A 19,009-nucleotide genomic window follows, 5' to 3' on the forward strand; every position below is an offset into this window, starting at 1 on the left:
TGGTCTGATTCTGATGGCTATTAACCAAATAAAACCATTCTCATTTTGCTACCGTGGGGAATAAGCAATAACGGAAAAGTATTATTTTAAAGCAGAGCTCAATTGCCAGGATAGCCAAAGACTTGGACCCAATGGACACGGAAGCCAACTGTCTTGAAAGCGCCCTTCCCCGCCCCGGGGCGGCGCACCCGCCGGGATGGAGCTGACACACACCGCGCTTCGGACGAGTCCCTGGAGAGGTGGCGCTGGGACTGGGGGCGGGGCTCCCGGCTACTGCGGCGGCGGCGGGCGCTCCAAGCCAAGGTTCCCGTGGCTGCGGGGCGCAGGCGCAAGCAGTCGGGGCCGCGGCGACCGCACGGCAGAGCGGTGGAAAGCTCTGGGCGCTATGAGACGCGGGCAGGAGCGGTCCGGGGCTGAGGGTCCCAGCTCCAGCTCGGAGCTGGAGCTGCTGAAGCTGCGCGCCGGGGAGCGCATCGATGAGGCAGCCGAGCGGCTGGGGGCCCTAAGCAGCGCGATCTGGAGCGAGCCCGAGCTGGCCTACGAGGAGCGCCATGCCCACAGCGTGCTGACGCGCTTTTTCGAGAGCGAGCCGCCGGCCGCCGCCTGGACGGTGCAGCCGCACTACGAGCTGCCTACGGCCTTTCGGGCCGAGTGGGAGCCGTCCGGTAGCCCCGCGGCGCCGACTACCGGGCCGCGGCCGCTGCACCTGGGCTTCCTCTGCGAGTACGACGCGCTGCCCGGCATTGGGCACGCCTGCGGCCACAATCTGATAGCCGAGGTCGGGGCGGCGGCCGCGCTGGGCGTGAAGGGGGCCCTGGAGAGCCTCCTTGGGCCGCCTCCGCCGGTGAAGGTGAGGTGGGGTCGGGGCGCGTGACTCCCATGCGACTGCCCAGGCCGTGACCCACTCGGAATCCTTCGCCCTGGCCGAGGAAGAGAGGACCCGGGTGCATCCTCCGCGGGGCAGGTGTCGGGGGCGGTACTCAGCGTCCCACCCTCGCCGTAGCCGAAAGGCAGAACCCTCGAATAAAACCTGTAGTTCACTTCTTGCAAACCTAGCGACATTTTGCAGATTTTTTGTATTTGTGTTTGTTTCCTTTTCTGTAACTGTAAACATTTTGGTTAGACACCCCCTTAGGAAAGAACTTAGCACTAAGCCTCGTTTCGTTAGGGGTTATTTTTGGCAATTGAGAAGCAACCACAATTTGCTGACAAGTTTGTGCAGTTTCAGGAGGAAGTAATTTTTATAGGACGACAAAAAGTTCTTTGTTTGTGGCAGGCATAGGAGCTTTGTGATTCGAAAAACTGATGTTAGATAGGAAATTTTCAGTTAGAACCATCAGACCTCTAGAATTATGCAAGTAACGGTAAAGAGAATACATACATAAATGAGTTCATCCTTAAATCTTTATTTTTCCTTCATGATTGAAAAAAAAAATCTCATCTCTTCAAAGGGGAAAATGTCGTTTGTCGTGGAGCAAGTTTAATCTTGTGTTACTGTTTTTCCAGATGATATATTCTTCATTCTGTGGTATATTCTTCATTCACTCATCATCGTTCAGGTTAAGGGGAAGACTAATGCTTTATTTTAATATTCTTTAGACCCTTAAAAAAATGTCAGTAACTTTCCTCATTTATCCTAACAATTCCATCTTTTGTGGCTTTTTCTCTTTAGCTGTCTTCTCTTTTTTTTTTTTTTTTTTTTTTTTTTTTTTTTGCCTTTGGGGGCTTGTTTTTGCATCTTATTAGGTTTTTGTTTTGATGGGGGTGCGGGTGGTTCCTTTGCATGAAACGTTAGAGATTTAGTTCTTGCCAGGTTTATAAAAGATTCCAAGTTAGCAAGAGATATCAAAATTAACAAGTCAAAGGTTAAAAATAAAGAGCAGCTGAGTTTGGATTCTTTATAACTCCTCAAGAAAGACTTTGGGAAATGTGCAAGTTTCTAATTTGAAATGTTAATTCTTAGTTTTAGCAAGGTTATCTGTCTTATAATGGAATTATATTGATCCCCTTTACAAACCCAGACTTTTTCTAGTTTTCTTCCTTGCGCTTTTATATGTGATCTTGAAAGTATATTAGTTGTTTGTAGATAATTTTTCTTTGCTTTTAAAAATTGTTTGAAGAAGTTAAATATCAAAGTAAAATGCTTATTCTGTAAAGTTCTCTTTTGTTTAATTAGGTGTTTGGTGACCAATAAATCTGCCTGGTTGAACTGGTGGAATCGAATTAGTAAGTTTGTGTAATAGCTGGCCATTTCTAAATGTGGTATTAAGATTTGTTTAATGCTCTCTGTAAAGGATTAATACATAAAGCCCTTTAATGAAGTAGCTCAGTAAAGGAATCAGAGTTCAGGCCTGAGGTCAGGACATCTGAGTTCTAATCCCAGCTCTGGCTGAAGACTTGCTCTGTGAACTGGGGCAAAACACTTCTGTGCCTCAAAACCATCCTCCCCTAAAATGATGATTCTGTGCCTCAAGATCATCCTCCCCTAAAAAGATGATTCAGATCACTCACCTACCTCACAGGGTTGTTGTGAGGATAACTAATAAGTAAATTTTGAGTTCCTTACCAGTAAAGTGCTTAATAATAATTATAGATATACATTGAAAAGCTTAGTCTAGAGGATGCTTTAAGAAATAAGTCTTAAAGAATTTTGAGCAATTAAGTATGTAGTATTTAACTTTTTTCACCTTTGGCTTATTTGTCTAAAATTAAGTTATAAAATTAGGAAATATTTTCTGTAATGTCTCTAGCACATGTGATGCACCAAACTGATATAATGATGTTATTGGTCTAACAGTTAAACTTTGTAATTATTTTAACACCATATATTTATGCCTACTGCATTATTTAGGTGTCAGGAAACAAAACCTATCTCCATAGTTTCAGGACATTAATGTAGATTATAAATACATATGCAAGGGAACCTGTTTGATATTATCCTACTATGATTTCTTTTGTTGTTTTGCTCTTACATGAGTATTACCTTCTAGGTAGTTGTCTTGGGAACCCCTGCAGAGGAAGATGGTGGTGGCAAAATTGATTTAATTGAAGCAGGGGCTTTTAAAAATCTTGATGTTGTTTTTATGGCCCATCCTTCCCAAGAGAATGCTGCTTATCTACCTGATGTGGCTGAACATGAGTAAGTAATCAAATTGAAGATGAACTTCCTGGTGGAAACAGACTTTAGAGTATTTTTATTTTTTAACTGGAGATTAAAAGTCCACATATATACATTTAAAGAGTATATTGAAAGCTACTGGATGATATACTTACTTGTTTTACATTGAATGCCATTTGGCAGGTCTCTTTTAGTTGAGATTTATTATGGTGTTTGTTATTGGAGTGTTAAAGTAGTGTCTAACAAGTACAGGAATACCAAATGGAATGTGTTGACACTTAAATTCTATTATGAACTATCTGATTTTTTGAATAAGGAATTGCTTTTGCGATTGAATAGATTTGCAAGAAATAGTTCTGTTGGAGTAATGAATATGTTCTAAAATTGATTGTGGTGATGCATGTACAACTATATGATGATTCTGTGAGCCATGTACGTTGCATGATTATATGGTATATGAGTATAGTTCAATAAAATTGTATTAAAAAATTAAAGTACATAGATTTGTCGAACCCTAGAAGAAATGATACTAGAGCCTTTTTAATAAAGGACATCCGTTTTCTTTTTTACAATACTTGTCACCAGTATTGATAAAATTCAGTTCAAGGTGATAGTGGTGAGATATATACTGAGGAAATAACAAGTATCCTAAAATCTTACAAATACGTTTGGATGCTTTTACTTGTTTTTTTTTTTTGGTTTTGCTAACAGAATATTTAGAATCAGTTAAGAAGTATCATGAGTATTTTAAGGACTTATTAAAAAATAAGTCCAAAGGTAGTTGATTTTTTAACTGTTTATTTGAAACACTTTCAAACTTATAGGACAGTTAACAAAAATATGAACCTCACACTGTGAACTCCAAAATATCCCTAACCCCCAAATACCCAGATCGACCAATTAACATAAAGCCGTATTTGTCATATTGTATCTATCCATCTATCTAATTGCCTATATCTCTATTTATCAATTCATTTTCTGAACAATTAAGTGTAGCTTGTATACAGCATGCCCTTTGAACATCGATACTGCCATGTACATTCCTAAGAACAAGGATATTCACTTTTATAACCACCATATATATGCAGTTATCAAGTTCAAGAAAATTAACAATGATAGAAAGCTTACAGTATATATTCTAGTTTTTTCTTATGTCCCAGTAGGTCCCTTTGAACCTTTTCTCCTCCCTTGTCATATTTCATCCAGGGCCATGTATCACATTTAATTGCTGTTGTCTCTTTAATTGCCTTTCCTTCTTCCCTCCTTCCTCTCCTTCCTTTCCTTCCTTCCTCTCCTTCCTCTCCCTCCTTCCCTCCCTCCTTCCTTCCTTCCTTCTTTCCTTCCTTCCTTCCTTCCTTCCTTTCCTCTCTTCCTCCCTCCCTTCTCCCTCCTCCCTCCTGCTTCCCCCCACCTTCCTTCGTATATACAACCTAAACTTTCCTGTCTCATCCATTCCCAGCCATGCCATTCAATTGCATTACAACATTCACAATATTACAGTACCTCTATAACTTTCCAGTCTTCCTAAGCAGAAACCCATACTCATTATGCATTAACTTTTCATTCCACCTCCTCCCCACCCCTGGTAATCTATACTCTAATTTCTGTGTCCATGAGCTTGTATATTCTCTGATAATTTCTTTGTTGTTACCATGGGTCTTAAATTTAACATTCTATATCTATAACAATCTTGTTTGCTTTAATACCAACTTAATTTAAATAGTATATACAAAGTATATATGTAGTTCTTGTTGCAAATTACATGCCTGTACATTATGACTCCAAACCACTGATTCGTTTTATGCATTTGCCCTTTAGATCCTGTAGGAAGTGAAAAATGGAGTTGCATAGGAAAAAAATAACAATGGCATTCATCTTTACCCATATCAGTACCCTCACCAAAGATCTTTGTTTCTTTCGTAGCTTTGATCTATTGTCTACTATCCTTTCCTTTCAACATACAGAACTCTTTAGCATCTCTTGTAGGGCTGGTCTTCTGTTGATGAAGACTACAAGACTCCCTCACCTTTTGTTATCTGGGAATGTCTTAATCTCTCCCTCGTTTTTTGAAAGACAGTTTTGCTGTATATAGAATTCTTGGTTGGCAGATGTTGGCTTTCAGCACTTTAAATATGTCTGTTCACTTTTCTTCTTTCAGTATTCCTTCTGGATGATTTCTATTGTCTTATCTTCAGATTCACTGATTCTTCTGCCTGTTCTGATAATCCCTCTATGGAATTTTTAATTTCTGTTACTGTGGTCTTCAGCGCTGTTTGATTTCTTTTCATTATTTCCCATTTCTCTATTGATATTCTCTTTGTTTTAACCTATGGTGTTTGTGACTTCCTTAAGTTCTGTGTCCATGTTTTCCTTTAAGCATATATCGGACCATTGTTTTTTAAGTCTTTATGTTGTATGTCCCATATATGATGATTTCTAATGCTTTAATCTTCTGCTTTTCCTGGGCCATCGCTGTCTGTTTTCTTTGTATGTTTTGTTGCCTTTTATTGAAACTTGGACTCTTTGATATTTTAATGTGTTATCACTAGAACCTAGACTCTGTGGTATCTCTTCCTTAAGGTTATATCTAGCTAGTGTTATGCAGCGCTTTCCTTGATTGCCAGAAATTAACTAATTAACTTTCCTTAATTGCCAGAAATTAACTTATATATGTATATATAAGGAAAGAAAACATCTTTGTCAGTCTTTGTACCATTGCGTGGTTCTGAATGTCTCCTTATCGTTGGAAACAGTTTGCTTTCGGTCCTAGACCTGCACTGTAGGTCCTACAGCTAGCAATCCCTTGCCCCAGGTAGCATGGCTTGTCTGCTCTCCCATGGCATGGCATTCTGTAGTAGAGTTCCGTGAGCTGCTTCTGCAAGCAGGACACGTTCTTGATTGGTGAGTTCCTCAGGCTACCATCAGGCAGACTGGCTCAGATATACATATTCTCAGTATGTGCATGAGGGTTACTCTGCTCTCTCAGGAACGGGTCAGGAATCTGTACCGGGAGCTCATCTGGCTCCATGCTAAGCAGGGGGGAGGTGGGGGGGGGTGGGGAAGGAGAGAGGGGCCAGCCAGGGCGGCAGGAGGTTCTACCTCTTTCACGTAGCCTTTTTCTTGATTTGGCGCTCGCCCCATTACTGCAGTCCTTTAACTTGTTTTCTGAAGCTTTGAGAAAGATACCTTTGTTTGTCCTTGCAGGTTGTTCAAAACTCCTAGAGGGGAGGTTGTTGAAACTTAAATTGTTTTGTTTTGTTTATTTATTGACAAACCAAAACAATATACAAACACAAACATTCTTAACATACAAACATTCCATACATGGTGTACAGTCAGTGGCTCACAGTACATCACATAGTAGTATATTCATCACCATGATCCTTTTTTAGGACATTTGCATCACTCCAGAAAAAGAAATAAAAAGAGAAAGGAAAAACTCATACATACCATATTCCTTACCCTTGCCTCTCATTGACCACTATTATTTCCATCTACCCAATATATTTTAACATTTGTTCCCCCTATTTTTTTTTATACCCTTCACCACTCCCTTTCATTGTTTCCTAGTATTTCAGTCTACTCAATTTGTAGATTATTTATTTTTAATCCGTATTTTTTACTCATCTGTCCATACCTTAGAAAAAAGGCATATCAGACACAAGGTTTTCACAATCACATAGTCACATTGCGAAAGCTATATCATACATTCATCTTCAAGAAACATATCTACTGGAACACAGCTTTACAGTTTGAGGCACTTCCCCCAGCCACTCCAGTACACCATAAACTAAAAAGGGCATATCTGTATAATGTGTAAGAATAACCTCCAGGATAACCTCTCAACTGTTTGAAATCTCTCAGCCACTAATGCTTTATTTTGTTTCATTTCTTTCTTCCCCCTTTTGGTCGAGATTAAATTGGTTTTTAAATTATCTAAATGTGGGTACTACCATTCAGGTAGGCTTTAAAAAATGTTATCTGGGCAAGTCAGTCTTGGTGCTTTAAATACCAATTTATTTAATATGCAATCCTTTCTTTAAACCTTCCTTATTGTTTTTTATTGTATCTGAGTAGTTAGATTGATATCAGAGCTATTTGGAAATGGGATAAAAATAGTTTATAAAATTGTAAGGTATTGGCAATATAAGTGTTTCAAAGACTTAGTAACTTGTTCAGAAACAACTGATTTAATGCTGGGGCATTTAATAATAACATTGTGAGTATAATCTGATTTTCAAAAGGCTGTTTAACCCATTTTAATTATCACCTCCTTTTTGCCTTTCCTTGACCTTCCTCCCCTTAAGACAGAACGAGTTTTACACACCTTAGATATAGAACTATCACAGTGCAATGTAGGAGACAGGAACCATCTTTGTAATTCTAGTACCTAATTCGGTATTTCATATTTGTTTGGATTGAATTGTGCACAAACTTAGCCTATACAAGAAATCTATTGAACAAAGTTATCTTCTTCCTCCCTCCCCCCATGCCTTCCTTGTGCCAAGCACTGCATTGCATACTTACAAACTATATAATTAATGTAAATTGTATTGCTATTACTGAAGATGATTTGCAAAGAAAAATTCCAGTTGTGCCTATTAATTTTGAATAATAGTTGGGTGGTCCTAACTACTTGGATTTTATTACTTTAGTGTCATTGGAAAAAGCAATTTAAAGTGATGTTTTATTTCCCAGTGTGACTGTGAAATACTATGGAAAAGCATCTCATGCTGCTGCTTATCCCTGGGAAGGAGTAAATGCATTAGATGCTGCCGTTCTCGCCTACAACAATCTGTCTGTGTTAAGACAACAAATGAAACCAACTTGGAGAGTTCATGGTATGAAGGTCAAATGCTTTGTGTAATACAGGGTGCTTAATTTATTTCAGTGCAATTTGATTACTTAAATTGAGCTTTTAAAGACGTGGAAATATTATATATTCTTCATGAGCTTATATGTAAGTAATTCATTCTTTCTATGGGTATTTGAAAGCTGGGACTTGATCTTCAGTTATCCTCACTGTTATCTTGATGATAGCAAAATTTTGTATTGTATCAATTTATAAAAGTATAAAAATTACTGTTTTATTTACTCAATTGCTGTTGATCCTGAGTACCATATTTTAAAATTGTTTGTCATAATATAAATAGTTACAAAGTACTGATTTAAAGATACAAATTTCTTTATTTTTATAATTTACTTATAATTTGAGAAACTGTAAAACTTTAATAGCTCTTTTTTTTTTACCTGATTTTGCTGTAGACTGAAGTCAGTTTGTAATTTTACTTTTGTCAGTTCCATGCATTAGGATCTTTAAAAGGAAAAAATAAAAATATGTAGAAATAAATATTTTTTAAATAGTAGATCATATAAAGTTATCTTTTGCATGTCTATTTTGGCTTTACTTTGAGTGGGTATATCTTCATTTTCAATGTAGTTTCCAGATGAATAAATTTATTTTGACACTTGGCTGAACTTAGTGATCTTTGACCTGCATTGATTGCTTTTTAGCATGAGAATCATTTTCCCAGTGCTGAAAGCTATTTAAAATACTCATGGAACTCTTGAGGTATGAAGGGAGTTATAGGAGCACATACCATTGTATTTTTTTTGTTTTCTTTTTAGCATCAAAAGTTTATTAAAATGTACATTTGTAATAGTCCATAGAAATAAAGACCTTCCAAAAACCTTTAGGTTCACTAAGTTCATTTTTTGTACTTACATTAATTTCTGGCAGTTTCCTCATAATCTCAAATCACAGTTTCTTAACATGATATAAATTCTTTGGAATAAAGTTTATATAGAGAATTTTTTTTTCTTATTAGCCAGAAAATATCACCCTATGTGTAGAAACTTAGGTTATACAACATATCACAGTCTTTGTTTGGTATTTCTTTGAAGCTAGTAAGTTTAAATTGCTGTTTTTCTTTATGAATATAGTGACTGAAAAACTTAATCGGTATATTTTAGCTTAAGGAAATGGTCTCCAAGCTTAATTCCAGTAATTTGGTTCTTTTTTATAGGTATAATAAAAAATGGTGGTGTAAAACCCAATATAATTCCCTCTTATTCTGAATTAATCTATTACTTCCGTGCACCCTCAATGAAAGAACTTCCAGTTTTGACCAAAAAGGCAGAAGATTGCTTCAGAGCTGCAGCTTTGGCTACTGGGTGCACAGTAAGAACTTTTAAAAGTTAATCTAAGTAATAATCAAAGGTATATATGTGGGCAGGGGTTATTTATATATAAAGTTAGATTAAAACCCGATTTTCATCTGGTGATGTCTTGTGTATACAAAATCGGTTGGCTTAATTACTGATGTGAAAGTCTTTAATTCTTATATATTTTACTCAAGGCCTTCAATAGGTATTTTTTACTGAACATCATTTAAGATGGAAAAGAGAACAAGAATGGAAATGTAATTTCAAAAAAAATTACTAATCCATTTATGCTAAAAATGTCTAACAATAAATTAGATTTATAAAACAGTATATCTCTATAATGTGTATCTCCTTTATATATATATCTTTTCAGGGCTTTTTAATCTATTTAATCTGTTATTAATCTATTGCTAAGCAAGGTAGTCTTACTTATATAAAAATTAGAATAACTGAGACTATTAAACTAGAATCCCTGACTTTTTGTAAGGTGTATACTCTTCCACATTGGCTATTAGGCTTTTCGAATTGCTCTGTCGAGTTTCTATAAAGGGAACTTTATGGCAAAATCAGTAAATGATATTTTTGGTTGAATTACAGATATATATGGTAGTAAAATATCTTTCTCTCAGGACACCTTTATACCTTTCAGACAAGGCAATGATATCAGTGTTCGTTTTTATGAATTTATTTCGGAGGTTATCCCTCAAGCAGTGATCTTGTGCTTTTTTTGGTTTTTTTTGGCATGGGCAGGCTCCTGGAATTGAACCCAGGCCTCCAACATGGCAGTCGAGAATTCTGCTGCTGAGCCACCACTGCACTGCCCTGTTCCTGTGCTTTTTTGACTACTTACATCACAATTAGTTGGGGTTGCTATTAAAATGGGAATACCTGGGCTCCTCCCCATACTCTATTTAGGTGCCTAAAGTTTAGACTTTCTGGCTAGTATAGCTTGGTGACATTTCGTACTTTTGGTGTCTATATAACAAAGAGCATGGGATCCTAGGAACTCTTCTTAAGAAAATACATATTTTCCAAGGTAAGAGATTTGAGCAAATTTATGTCCAGAAGGGAAAATATTCCCTCTTAAAGTTCTTTCTTTTAAAGAAGCATCATAGCTTTGAAAAGTAGATAGTGGGATTGAATTATTTCAAAATATGTTTTATAATTTTTTATTAGGTAGAAATTAAAGGTGGAAAACATGATTATTACAATGTTCTTCCCAATAAAAGCCTATGGAAAGCTTATATGGAAAATGGAAAAAAGCTGGGAATAGATTTCATTTCAGAAGATGCAATGTTGAATAGCCCATCAGGTAATTAAGTTCTTTCATTATATATTTGGCTATTTGAGGAAGAGAAATATCTTCTTTAAATGGGGTTGGTTAATGGCTAGGAAGGTGGAGGGGGTAATTGCTAATGTTTTTACAGTGTTTTTTACAAACTTAATGGTGAAGTGAAAGAAACTAATGACTCTTCAGTGAGAGTGGAATGTTAAATGAGCAGATTTATTTTAGAAATGGCCACCCTTCTTTTTGCTCCATATTCTAAATATTCTTACTGTTTAAATTAGTTCTATTTTTTAAGTAAGCTACCAAAAATGAAAATGGAATTTAATTAATTCTCAATTGTCACAATAAACAAGGTTAGTAAATACTTAGTTATCTGGTAGACTTTGCGTTTCTGAGGAGTAAAAGACAACTATTAGAATTTAAATAATCGTAAGTGTACTTTGGGGTTATTTTAGATTATTTCCCTTTAAAACATATTACTAATAAGTTTGCAAATTGAAGATGTACCTCCTAAAATATAATAATAGAGTATTCCCAATAGGACTTGGTGATTGCAGTGAGGTGGCAGTGTCATTTATTACAATAAGGGGTTCCAGACGGGTGGGGTATGGATGGTTGGTATAAATTATCCAATACGTTAAATTTGAGGTATCTATAGGATTTCTTAATAGAGCTATCTAGTAACTTGTTCAATCTGGAACCCCCAAAAGATGTTATTTCTGTTTACTAAAGCTGCCAGAATGCAATATACCAGAAATGGGTTGGCTTTTCAAAAGGGATTTATTGTTACAAATTTATAGTTCTAAGGCCATAGCAGTGTCCAAACTAAGGCATCTACAGGAGGATACCTTCTCAGAGGAAAGGCTGCTAGCATCTGGGTTTCCTCTGTCACCTGGGAAGGCACATGGCGAAGTCTGCTGTACCTTCTTTCCAAAATGTCTCTGTGGACTTTTCTTTATCTCTCACCTTCTCTCGGCTCTGAGCTCTCTCCAAAATGTCTCTCCCTTAAAGGACTCCAGCAATCAGATTAAAACCCACCTTGGATAGGGAGGGGTCACATCTCCATGGAAACAACCTAATCAGAATGTTCCACCCAGCGATAGGTCTCCCTGAAAACAACCTAATCAGAATGTTCCACGCAGCAATAGGTCTGCTCCCACAAGATTGGATTAAAAGAACATAGATTTTTCTGGGGTACGTAACAGATTCAAACCAGCACAGATGTCTAGGGTGGAGTTCAGGAGTCGTCGGTGTGTAGAAGATAATTGAAGCTGTGGTGTTGATGATGTTACCCAAGTACATAAAGGGAGAAGAGGCCCAACTATGAAACCCTAGGATCAGCAGCATTTAAGAAATAGGTAAAGTAAAGAGATCTAGGAAAAGAGATAGAAAGGGGGCAGAGAGAAAGCCAGACAAACAGGAGAGTACAGAGTCATCAAAGAGAATTTCTTGAGGGGAAAGAAGAGTAAATCGTGTCAGGTACTATAGAGACGAAATAATAAAATAAGTATGAGCTCGTGTCCATTGGACCAGCAATTAGAAATTCATAGGTTTTCTTGAGAAAAATAGTTGAAGGCTGGTAGGACTAGATTTCTTTACCCACTGTGTTGACTCATGTGGTAGTAGAGATAGCAAAGGAATACTATTATTTTTCAAAAAGTTAGCTTTAAAGGAAAATAGAGTGTATACCAGTTTGAAGGAGATATGCAAAACAAAAGGTTTTTTGTTTAAATGGAAGATCCTTGAGTGGGGTTTCAGAGTAAAGTTGAAGATAGAGAGGAAGTGACTGATCAGAGTTCTTGAGGCAGGAAGGGATAGGATCTAGAACATAGCAGGTTTAGCCATGGTTAGAAGGATGAATACATGGCCTACTGAGAATATAAGGACAGAAGGTATATGCAAGTAAACTTTTCAGGGCAGAGGGCAGATTGTTCAGAGGTATCTTCCCGAGGGAGTGTTGGAAGCATATGGGTGAGCATTGAGGTGGTGGGGTGGAGGTCTAAAAGAACAGCCACTGAGAGAAGTTGGCCAGGGTTTTTTTTCCCCTCTGAACAGCATTGAGAGCTCAGCTGAGGTTAAAGACCATGAACTTGTCATGACAGTCTCCATGGTCATGTACTTCTGCCCTAGCAGGCTTTACGAGGGAATGTGCATGGTTAGATCTACCCACGGTTTGGGTTTTATATAAGGGCAAAACAATGGAATAAAGCAGCTATAATTTGGGTATGATTTGCAGGCTCTAGGATTTGTATCTACCAAATAAGGACTTAAAATATGTGGCAGACTTTTGGACTTGTATGTCTTGTTTACTGTTTGTACCATCTCCACTATATCCCCAGGGCCTGGAGCCATTTCTAACACTAAGTATTTAGTGAATATTTTCTAAAGCAGTACCTTTCACTAATTAACTTCCATTAATGAAAATACCTTTCATTGATTCCCTGGGTTCAAAGCTTGTCCAGCTTAGCTTAACCATAGGCAAGTTATCTTTAAGCCTTGGTTTCTCCATGTGTAAAATGGGAATTGTTCAAAATGTTAATGCTAACTTATGGGAGGCACTTAGCATTGTATTTGGAACATGATAATTCCAGCTAAATGTTAGCTGCTGTTAATTATTTCACTTACTATTCATTCTTGTGTACTCTAACTTTGGCTTGCAGTGTTTGACACACAGTAAGCAATAAATATCTTAAGTGAGTGTGATGCTTGATTTTTACTATGATTTATTCAGCAAACTTTTGTTGTGTCAATCATGTGAGAGGCCATATGCATAGTAATTTAAAATACCATTTCTGGCTTTATCGAACATAATAATCTAGTTGGAGAGACAGACATTAACCAAATAATCCAATAAGTGGAAAGCTAAAACTGAAAAAAGGTTATGAAGGAGAGTAATACAATTCTTTGGGAACCTAAGCTAGAGTAATTTAACCTCTGTTTCCCAGAGGAAGTGATGCTTAAGATGATATCTGAAAGATGAGTAGCAGAACAGTAAAGTAGGTAAAAAGGGGAGAGGTGAAAGCATGTTGAAAGGACATTTGCAGAAGTGTGCATGGGAAGTGTCCAGAATGGCTGAGCTATTGTGTTAGTTTGCAAGCTGCCGGAATGTAATGTACCAGAACTGACCGGCTTTAAAAAGGGGAATTTAATAAGTTATACATTTATAGTTCTAAGAAAATGAAAGTGTCCAAATTAAGGCACCAACAAGAGCCTACCTCCACTCAAGAAAGGCTGATGGGTCAGGAACACCTCTGTTGGCTGGGTAGTAACATGGATGGCATCTGCTGGTCCCTTGCCTGGCTCCATTTCTTTCAGCCTCTGCTTCTGTGTTGCTTCTGCGGGGCTGGCCTTCATATCTTGGCTTCACTTGGCTCTCTCCAGGTTCTGGCTTCTTAACTTCTCATGGTGATGTCTGCTGGGCTCCCAGTATCTCCAAACATCTGTGCCTCTGTTCTCTGCCTGTCAGCTCTACTCTCAAGTTTCTGTCAGCTCTTTCATATCTGTCTTTTCCCAAAATGTTTCTTCTTTTAAAGAATTCCAGTAAACTTAACAGGACCCACCTGGAATGGGTGGAGTCACATCTCCATCCAGTCGAAGGATTACACCCACAATTGGACATGCCACATCTCTGCGAAGATAATCTAATCAAAAGTTTCCAAGCTACAGTATTGAATCAGGATTAAGAGACATAGCTGCCTCCACTAGATTGGATCAGGATTAAAACATGGCTGTTCTGGGGTACATAATACTTTCAAACCAGCACAGCTGTAGAGAATACATGGGAGTGTTGGAAGGTGAATGTAAACCTTGTAAACCAAGGTTGAACAAATACTGATGGACAGTAAATACTGCTAGACCAATTAGGAGTTATGATGGCCAAAAATGATTGGGGATGGGTGTTGGTGATGATGATGAGAACGGTATATGTTTCTGAGATATTTAGGAGGTATTGTTGATAGAATAGTTGCTGGGCTTAGAGAAGAGGGCCAGTCATGGCTACTGGAACACAGCTCCACATTTTCAGGCAATTCCCTCCAGCCTCTCCACTACACCTTGGCTAACAAGGTGATATCTACTTAGTGCGTAAGAATAACCTCTAAAATAACCTCTCGACTCTGTTTGGAATCTCTCAGCCCTTGACACTTTATTTTCTCATTTCACTCTTCCCCCTTTTGGTCGAGAAGGTTTTCTCAATCCCTTGATGCTGAGTCTCAGCTCATTCTAGGGGTTTTCTCAATCTCTTGATGCTGAGTCTCAGCTTATAGATTGAGTCTTGAGTAACTAATATTTCGTGATCAGGTAGAAGAGGGTATACCCGAATAGAGTCAGAAGGGACCATTAGAGGCAGGAGGGAAATCAGGCAAATACTGTGTCAGAAAGGAGGAAAGGGAGTAGTTGACATTATAGAGTGCTGCTGAGAAGGCAAGTAAGATGAAGACTGAAAAGTGGCCATTAGATTTGGCAGTGGCAGGTGCTTAATGACTATGAGGGTTATTGTGGTGACTGATGGAAGTGGGAGCATACTGTAGTGGCTTGAAGACTCAGTGAAAGGTGAGGCATTAAAAGCAGTGAGCATGTGGACAACTTAACAAGAAGTTCTCTTTTCTAGATCTTGTCTAACAACTATAACCAAATATAGAATTCTGATTATAACTTTATAATTTAAAAAATGTTTAACCAGATATACTTTTCTTACTTTATGTGTTCCAAGGATCTACTGATTTTGGAAATGTTTCTTTTGTGGTTCCTGGAATTCATCCATATTTTTACATTGGCTCTGATGCCCTGAATCATACAGAACAATATACAGAAGCTGTAGGTAAGTGCTGTTAGAAGTGAGTGTTTTGACTTTACTCACTTTCTTTCTCTAATATAGTTTAGCCTATATTATTTCACTGCTTGACGTTACCTCAGAGAACACTGTGTTGTGGTGGTCAGTCAGAGAGGCAATTTAGCTGTTGAGAACTAACCTGAGAAATTAATAAATTTGTAATAAATGTGGAGGTATTTTCACGTATTTTCATGTATTTTCTTTGCCTTTTAGGATCACAAAAAGCTCAATTCTACACTTTGCGTACAGCCAAAGCTCTGGCAATGACAGCATTGGATGTTATTTTTAATCCAGAATTGCTGAAAAAAATCAGAGAGGACTTCAAATTAAAACTTCAAGAAGAAGAATTTTAAATACAGTAAAATAAAAGGAAATTTAGGAGCCACTTATGAATTATTAAGAAGAATTGATTTTTTTCCTTTAATCTTTTTTAATGGAGAACCTGCTTGTTTTTTAATCTTAGAGGAATCGAGTTCCTTCTACGTGAAAAGTGAGAACATGGTCTGGAGAAAACACTACTTCATACCTAAAATGAAAATTTTCAGAAATCTGTGCTTGATGGAATTGTGATCTTTCAGAAGCTCATATGTGATAGCATTTCTTAAACATCCTGGGTGATACAGTGTTTATCGATGATATTTTATAAATTCAAAATGTTATATAAATGTATTTAAAAAGGTCTTAAGTCAGTTAAAGCCTTATATTCAGATTTGACACACATGAAAAAGGCTTTTGGCCTAAGTGGTACAACTGTTCTATAAAACAGTTTTAAACTTCAAGCTTTAAATGCAGGGAAAGTTCATTTTGAATGTCTGACTGTTATCTGTTTTGGTTTCATTTATAATAAAAGTAGGCTTTGTAAATTAGAAATGCTTGTGTGAAATATCTAGAAACTCAAGTATATAGAAGAAGCTTTGGTTCTAGCTTTGAAGGGAAAAAGAGAAGTTTCTATCTTTTTATAATTAACTCTGACAAGTGGCATTAAAGGCTATTCCTAATTCAATTCTGTAGTAATAGGAAAAAATATACACAGGTAGGATTGGACTCTTCCTTTATTTGCGTATTAGCCCAGTGTGTTCTAGGACTTGAGAGAGATGTGACGACTGTGCACCAAGCTTGAATCTTGGTCATTATGCACCAGTCTTTAATGTCATGTTACTGAATCTTCAGTGTCATGTCTTGAATCTTTAATGTCGTGTAACTGGTTCCCTCTACCTGGCAGCCCTATTCAGGCTTTTACTTAGGTAGTTGGACAATATTAGTTCACTGAGTTTTGGGAACAGAATTCTAAACTTCCCTTAAGCCCCATGTTAGCCTGAATTAAAAATAAATTTTTAATTATTTAAAAAATAATTAAAATATTTTTAATTAATATTAGTTTTTCATGATTATTATTTTGATACAATATTCTTGAACATGATAAAAGTGTCCTCTTTTATCTGGCATCTGGTGAAAAAATGTTTTAAATTGTGAATGTCATAAAGCTTCAGTATGCTTTGTTTTAAATAGAGTCCTCAAATTTGAGTGTAAGCATTCGAAAAATGGGAGGGGAGGGAGATGAAAGGGAAGGGAGCATTTGGCTTCTCTGCTGTAAGCAAGTCACTTGGGCCCTCTGGACCTCCAGCTCCCCATTAGGGAAATTAGAAAGTTAGATTAGACCACGGGTCCTTACAGTCGTCTGAACTTCTAATTCCTATTTTATCTGTGAAATTAAAGTTGCAAGAAAGAGGAGTTGTTTTAGGGAGGGTTCATGGTTGAAAATTGCTTTTCCTTCTGTATTAGGGATCTGCGAAGTATGCCTAATTTTGCCTACCGCCTGTTTTTATATGCTCTGCAAGCCGAGAGTGGTTTTTACATTTTAAAGAATTATTTTAAAAAAATGTAACAGATCAGATGTGACTCACAAAACCTAAAAAGCTTTTTCTCTTTACAGAAAAAGCTTTCCATCCCCTGATGTATATAACAGTAAAATAAAACCTGTTTCTTTTTGGTTACATCATCTTATCAGATCTTCTGGAAAAAAACTTCAAGCCTCTGAATTGAAAACACTGAGAGAGAGGCTTAAATGGTAATGGGCCCTGACATAGCTGATAATTATACTGCATTAGGAGCGTGTCCTCATTGGGAGTTCTGGCACATAGTTTACTGTTTTCTTTTGGCATTTATTCACTCTGGAATATAGCTACCCTGTTGTCTTACGACTTTCCTCAATGCAAACCAGCCTTTACTCTTCAAATCAGCTTTCAGAACTGGATTCCCCCCAGGCCACTTTGTCTGAATGTAGTCTCAGATAGTTGTGGTTGGCAAAGACATCATCAGAGGCTTCAGACTTGGATAGACCTGAGGCCTCTGGTTATAAAAAAAAATGTTTCCTAAATATCAATTTATAAGTTTGTGATTAATTTGCTCTTTAAAAACAAGGTTTTAGAAAAGGTTAGCATTATATTGTCACTGATTCATTTGCATTCTGAGAAGCATTCTTGAGTAGAAGAGAAAGGAGGCAAATTGCAGGCCGGGAATTGGTATAATTTGTACCACTGCTATCTGCCACAACCCACGGTGAAGAACTTATATTGATGTACAACTGATATTTGTTCAGTTTTGAATTTCTGAATTATTTTATTTCCCTTTCCAACTTATAAAAAAATTTGGTCAGAATATGGGTTTATCCATTTGTTGTAGTTCCCTAGGCTGTTTAGAGCAAATACCATGAAATGGTTCAGCTTGAACAATGGGACTTTATTTGCCAACAGTTAGATTCTGGGAAAAAAATCCAAATGAAGGCATCATCAAGGTGATGCGTTCTTCCTGAAGACCAGCTGCTGTCAGTCCTTGGCTCTCTGCCACATGATGTAAAGCACATGGCCTTGTCTGCCACTCTCTCTTTTCCAGGTTGCCATGGTTTCAGTTTCTTGCTTCTGTGGCTTTCCCCCACCCCCCTCTCTGTGTTCATTCAGTTTATAAAGGACTCAAGTAATAGGATTAAGTACCTTCTTGAATGACATGGGTCACGTAATAACTGAAGTAGCCTCATCAAAAGATCCTACTTAAAATGGTTTATACCCACAGGAATGGATTAGATTTAAGAACACAGTTTTCTGTGGTATATACAGCTTAAAACCACCATATCACTGAAGTACATTGTGGGTTTCTCATATCAGAAAAGAGGTTGATAATCTATGACTTAGAGTCTGTCAAGAAGCATGTTTTTTTCAGATCTTACCTTGACACTTAACATTATTTCACATAATTCTGATTTTTAAAATCCCTTTTTATTTTTTAAATACCAGTGAGTTAATTAACCCATTTTACACTTGTAAGTGTATATAAATACATGAAGAAATGCTGGAGCCAACTTCTGTCTTGTGTCAGGAACCAACTATAGCTGATTTCATTATGCCATTTGGATTTAGGAGACTGCTTACTTTGTCCTGATAGCTTTTCCTTTTGGATTTGAGTAATTTTATCATATTTCAGTGCCATGTTTCTTAAGTGAATGTACTAAATTTTCTTAACATTTACCCTTAGCTTCAATTAGTATTGTTGGTTGGTCTTGACATTTTGGGTTAAATATCTGAAAATTTTAGAAGGTAAAGAGGGAAGAGCT

At 37.3% G+C, this 19,009-nt stretch overlaps 1 protein-coding gene and 1 long non-coding RNA gene across 4 annotated transcripts in view; one reads left to right on the plus strand and one right to left on the minus strand.

Moving 5' to 3' along the window:
* The window catches only part of LOC143684953 (uncharacterized), a 41,446-nt gene extending 29,810 nt beyond the window's left edge, over nucleotides 1-11,636 (minus strand). For all 3 annotated transcript variants that reach the window (XR_013176281.1, XR_013176282.1, XR_013176283.1), the window contains exons 1-2: nucleotides 11,538-11,636; nucleotides 8,369-8,432 (exon numbers count right to left, since the gene is read on the minus strand). This is a non-coding gene — a long non-coding RNA (uncharacterized LOC143684953). The remainder of the gene's footprint in view (nucleotides 1-8,368; nucleotides 8,433-11,537) is intronic.
* On the plus strand, nucleotides 281-15,787 carry PM20D2 (peptidase M20 domain containing 2). Its single transcript, XM_077162399.1, has 7 exons — nucleotides 281-850; nucleotides 2,991-3,139; nucleotides 7,817-7,959; nucleotides 9,145-9,299; nucleotides 10,460-10,595; nucleotides 15,283-15,390; nucleotides 15,616-15,787. Exons 1-7 carry the CDS (start codon nucleotides 386-388, stop codon nucleotides 15,753-15,755), a joined length of 1,296 nt encoding a protein of 431 aa, XP_077018514.1. The 5' UTR covers nucleotides 281-385; the 3' UTR covers nucleotides 15,756-15,787.
* The last annotated feature ends 3,222 nt before the right edge of the window (nucleotides 15,788-19,009 follow it).

The sequence above is a fragment of the Tamandua tetradactyla genome, chromosome 5 (assembly GCF_023851605.1).
Source record: "Tamandua tetradactyla isolate mTamTet1 chromosome 5, mTamTet1.pri, whole genome shotgun sequence".
NCBI classification, from domain to species: domain Eukaryota; kingdom Metazoa; phylum Chordata; class Mammalia; order Pilosa; family Myrmecophagidae; genus Tamandua; species Tamandua tetradactyla.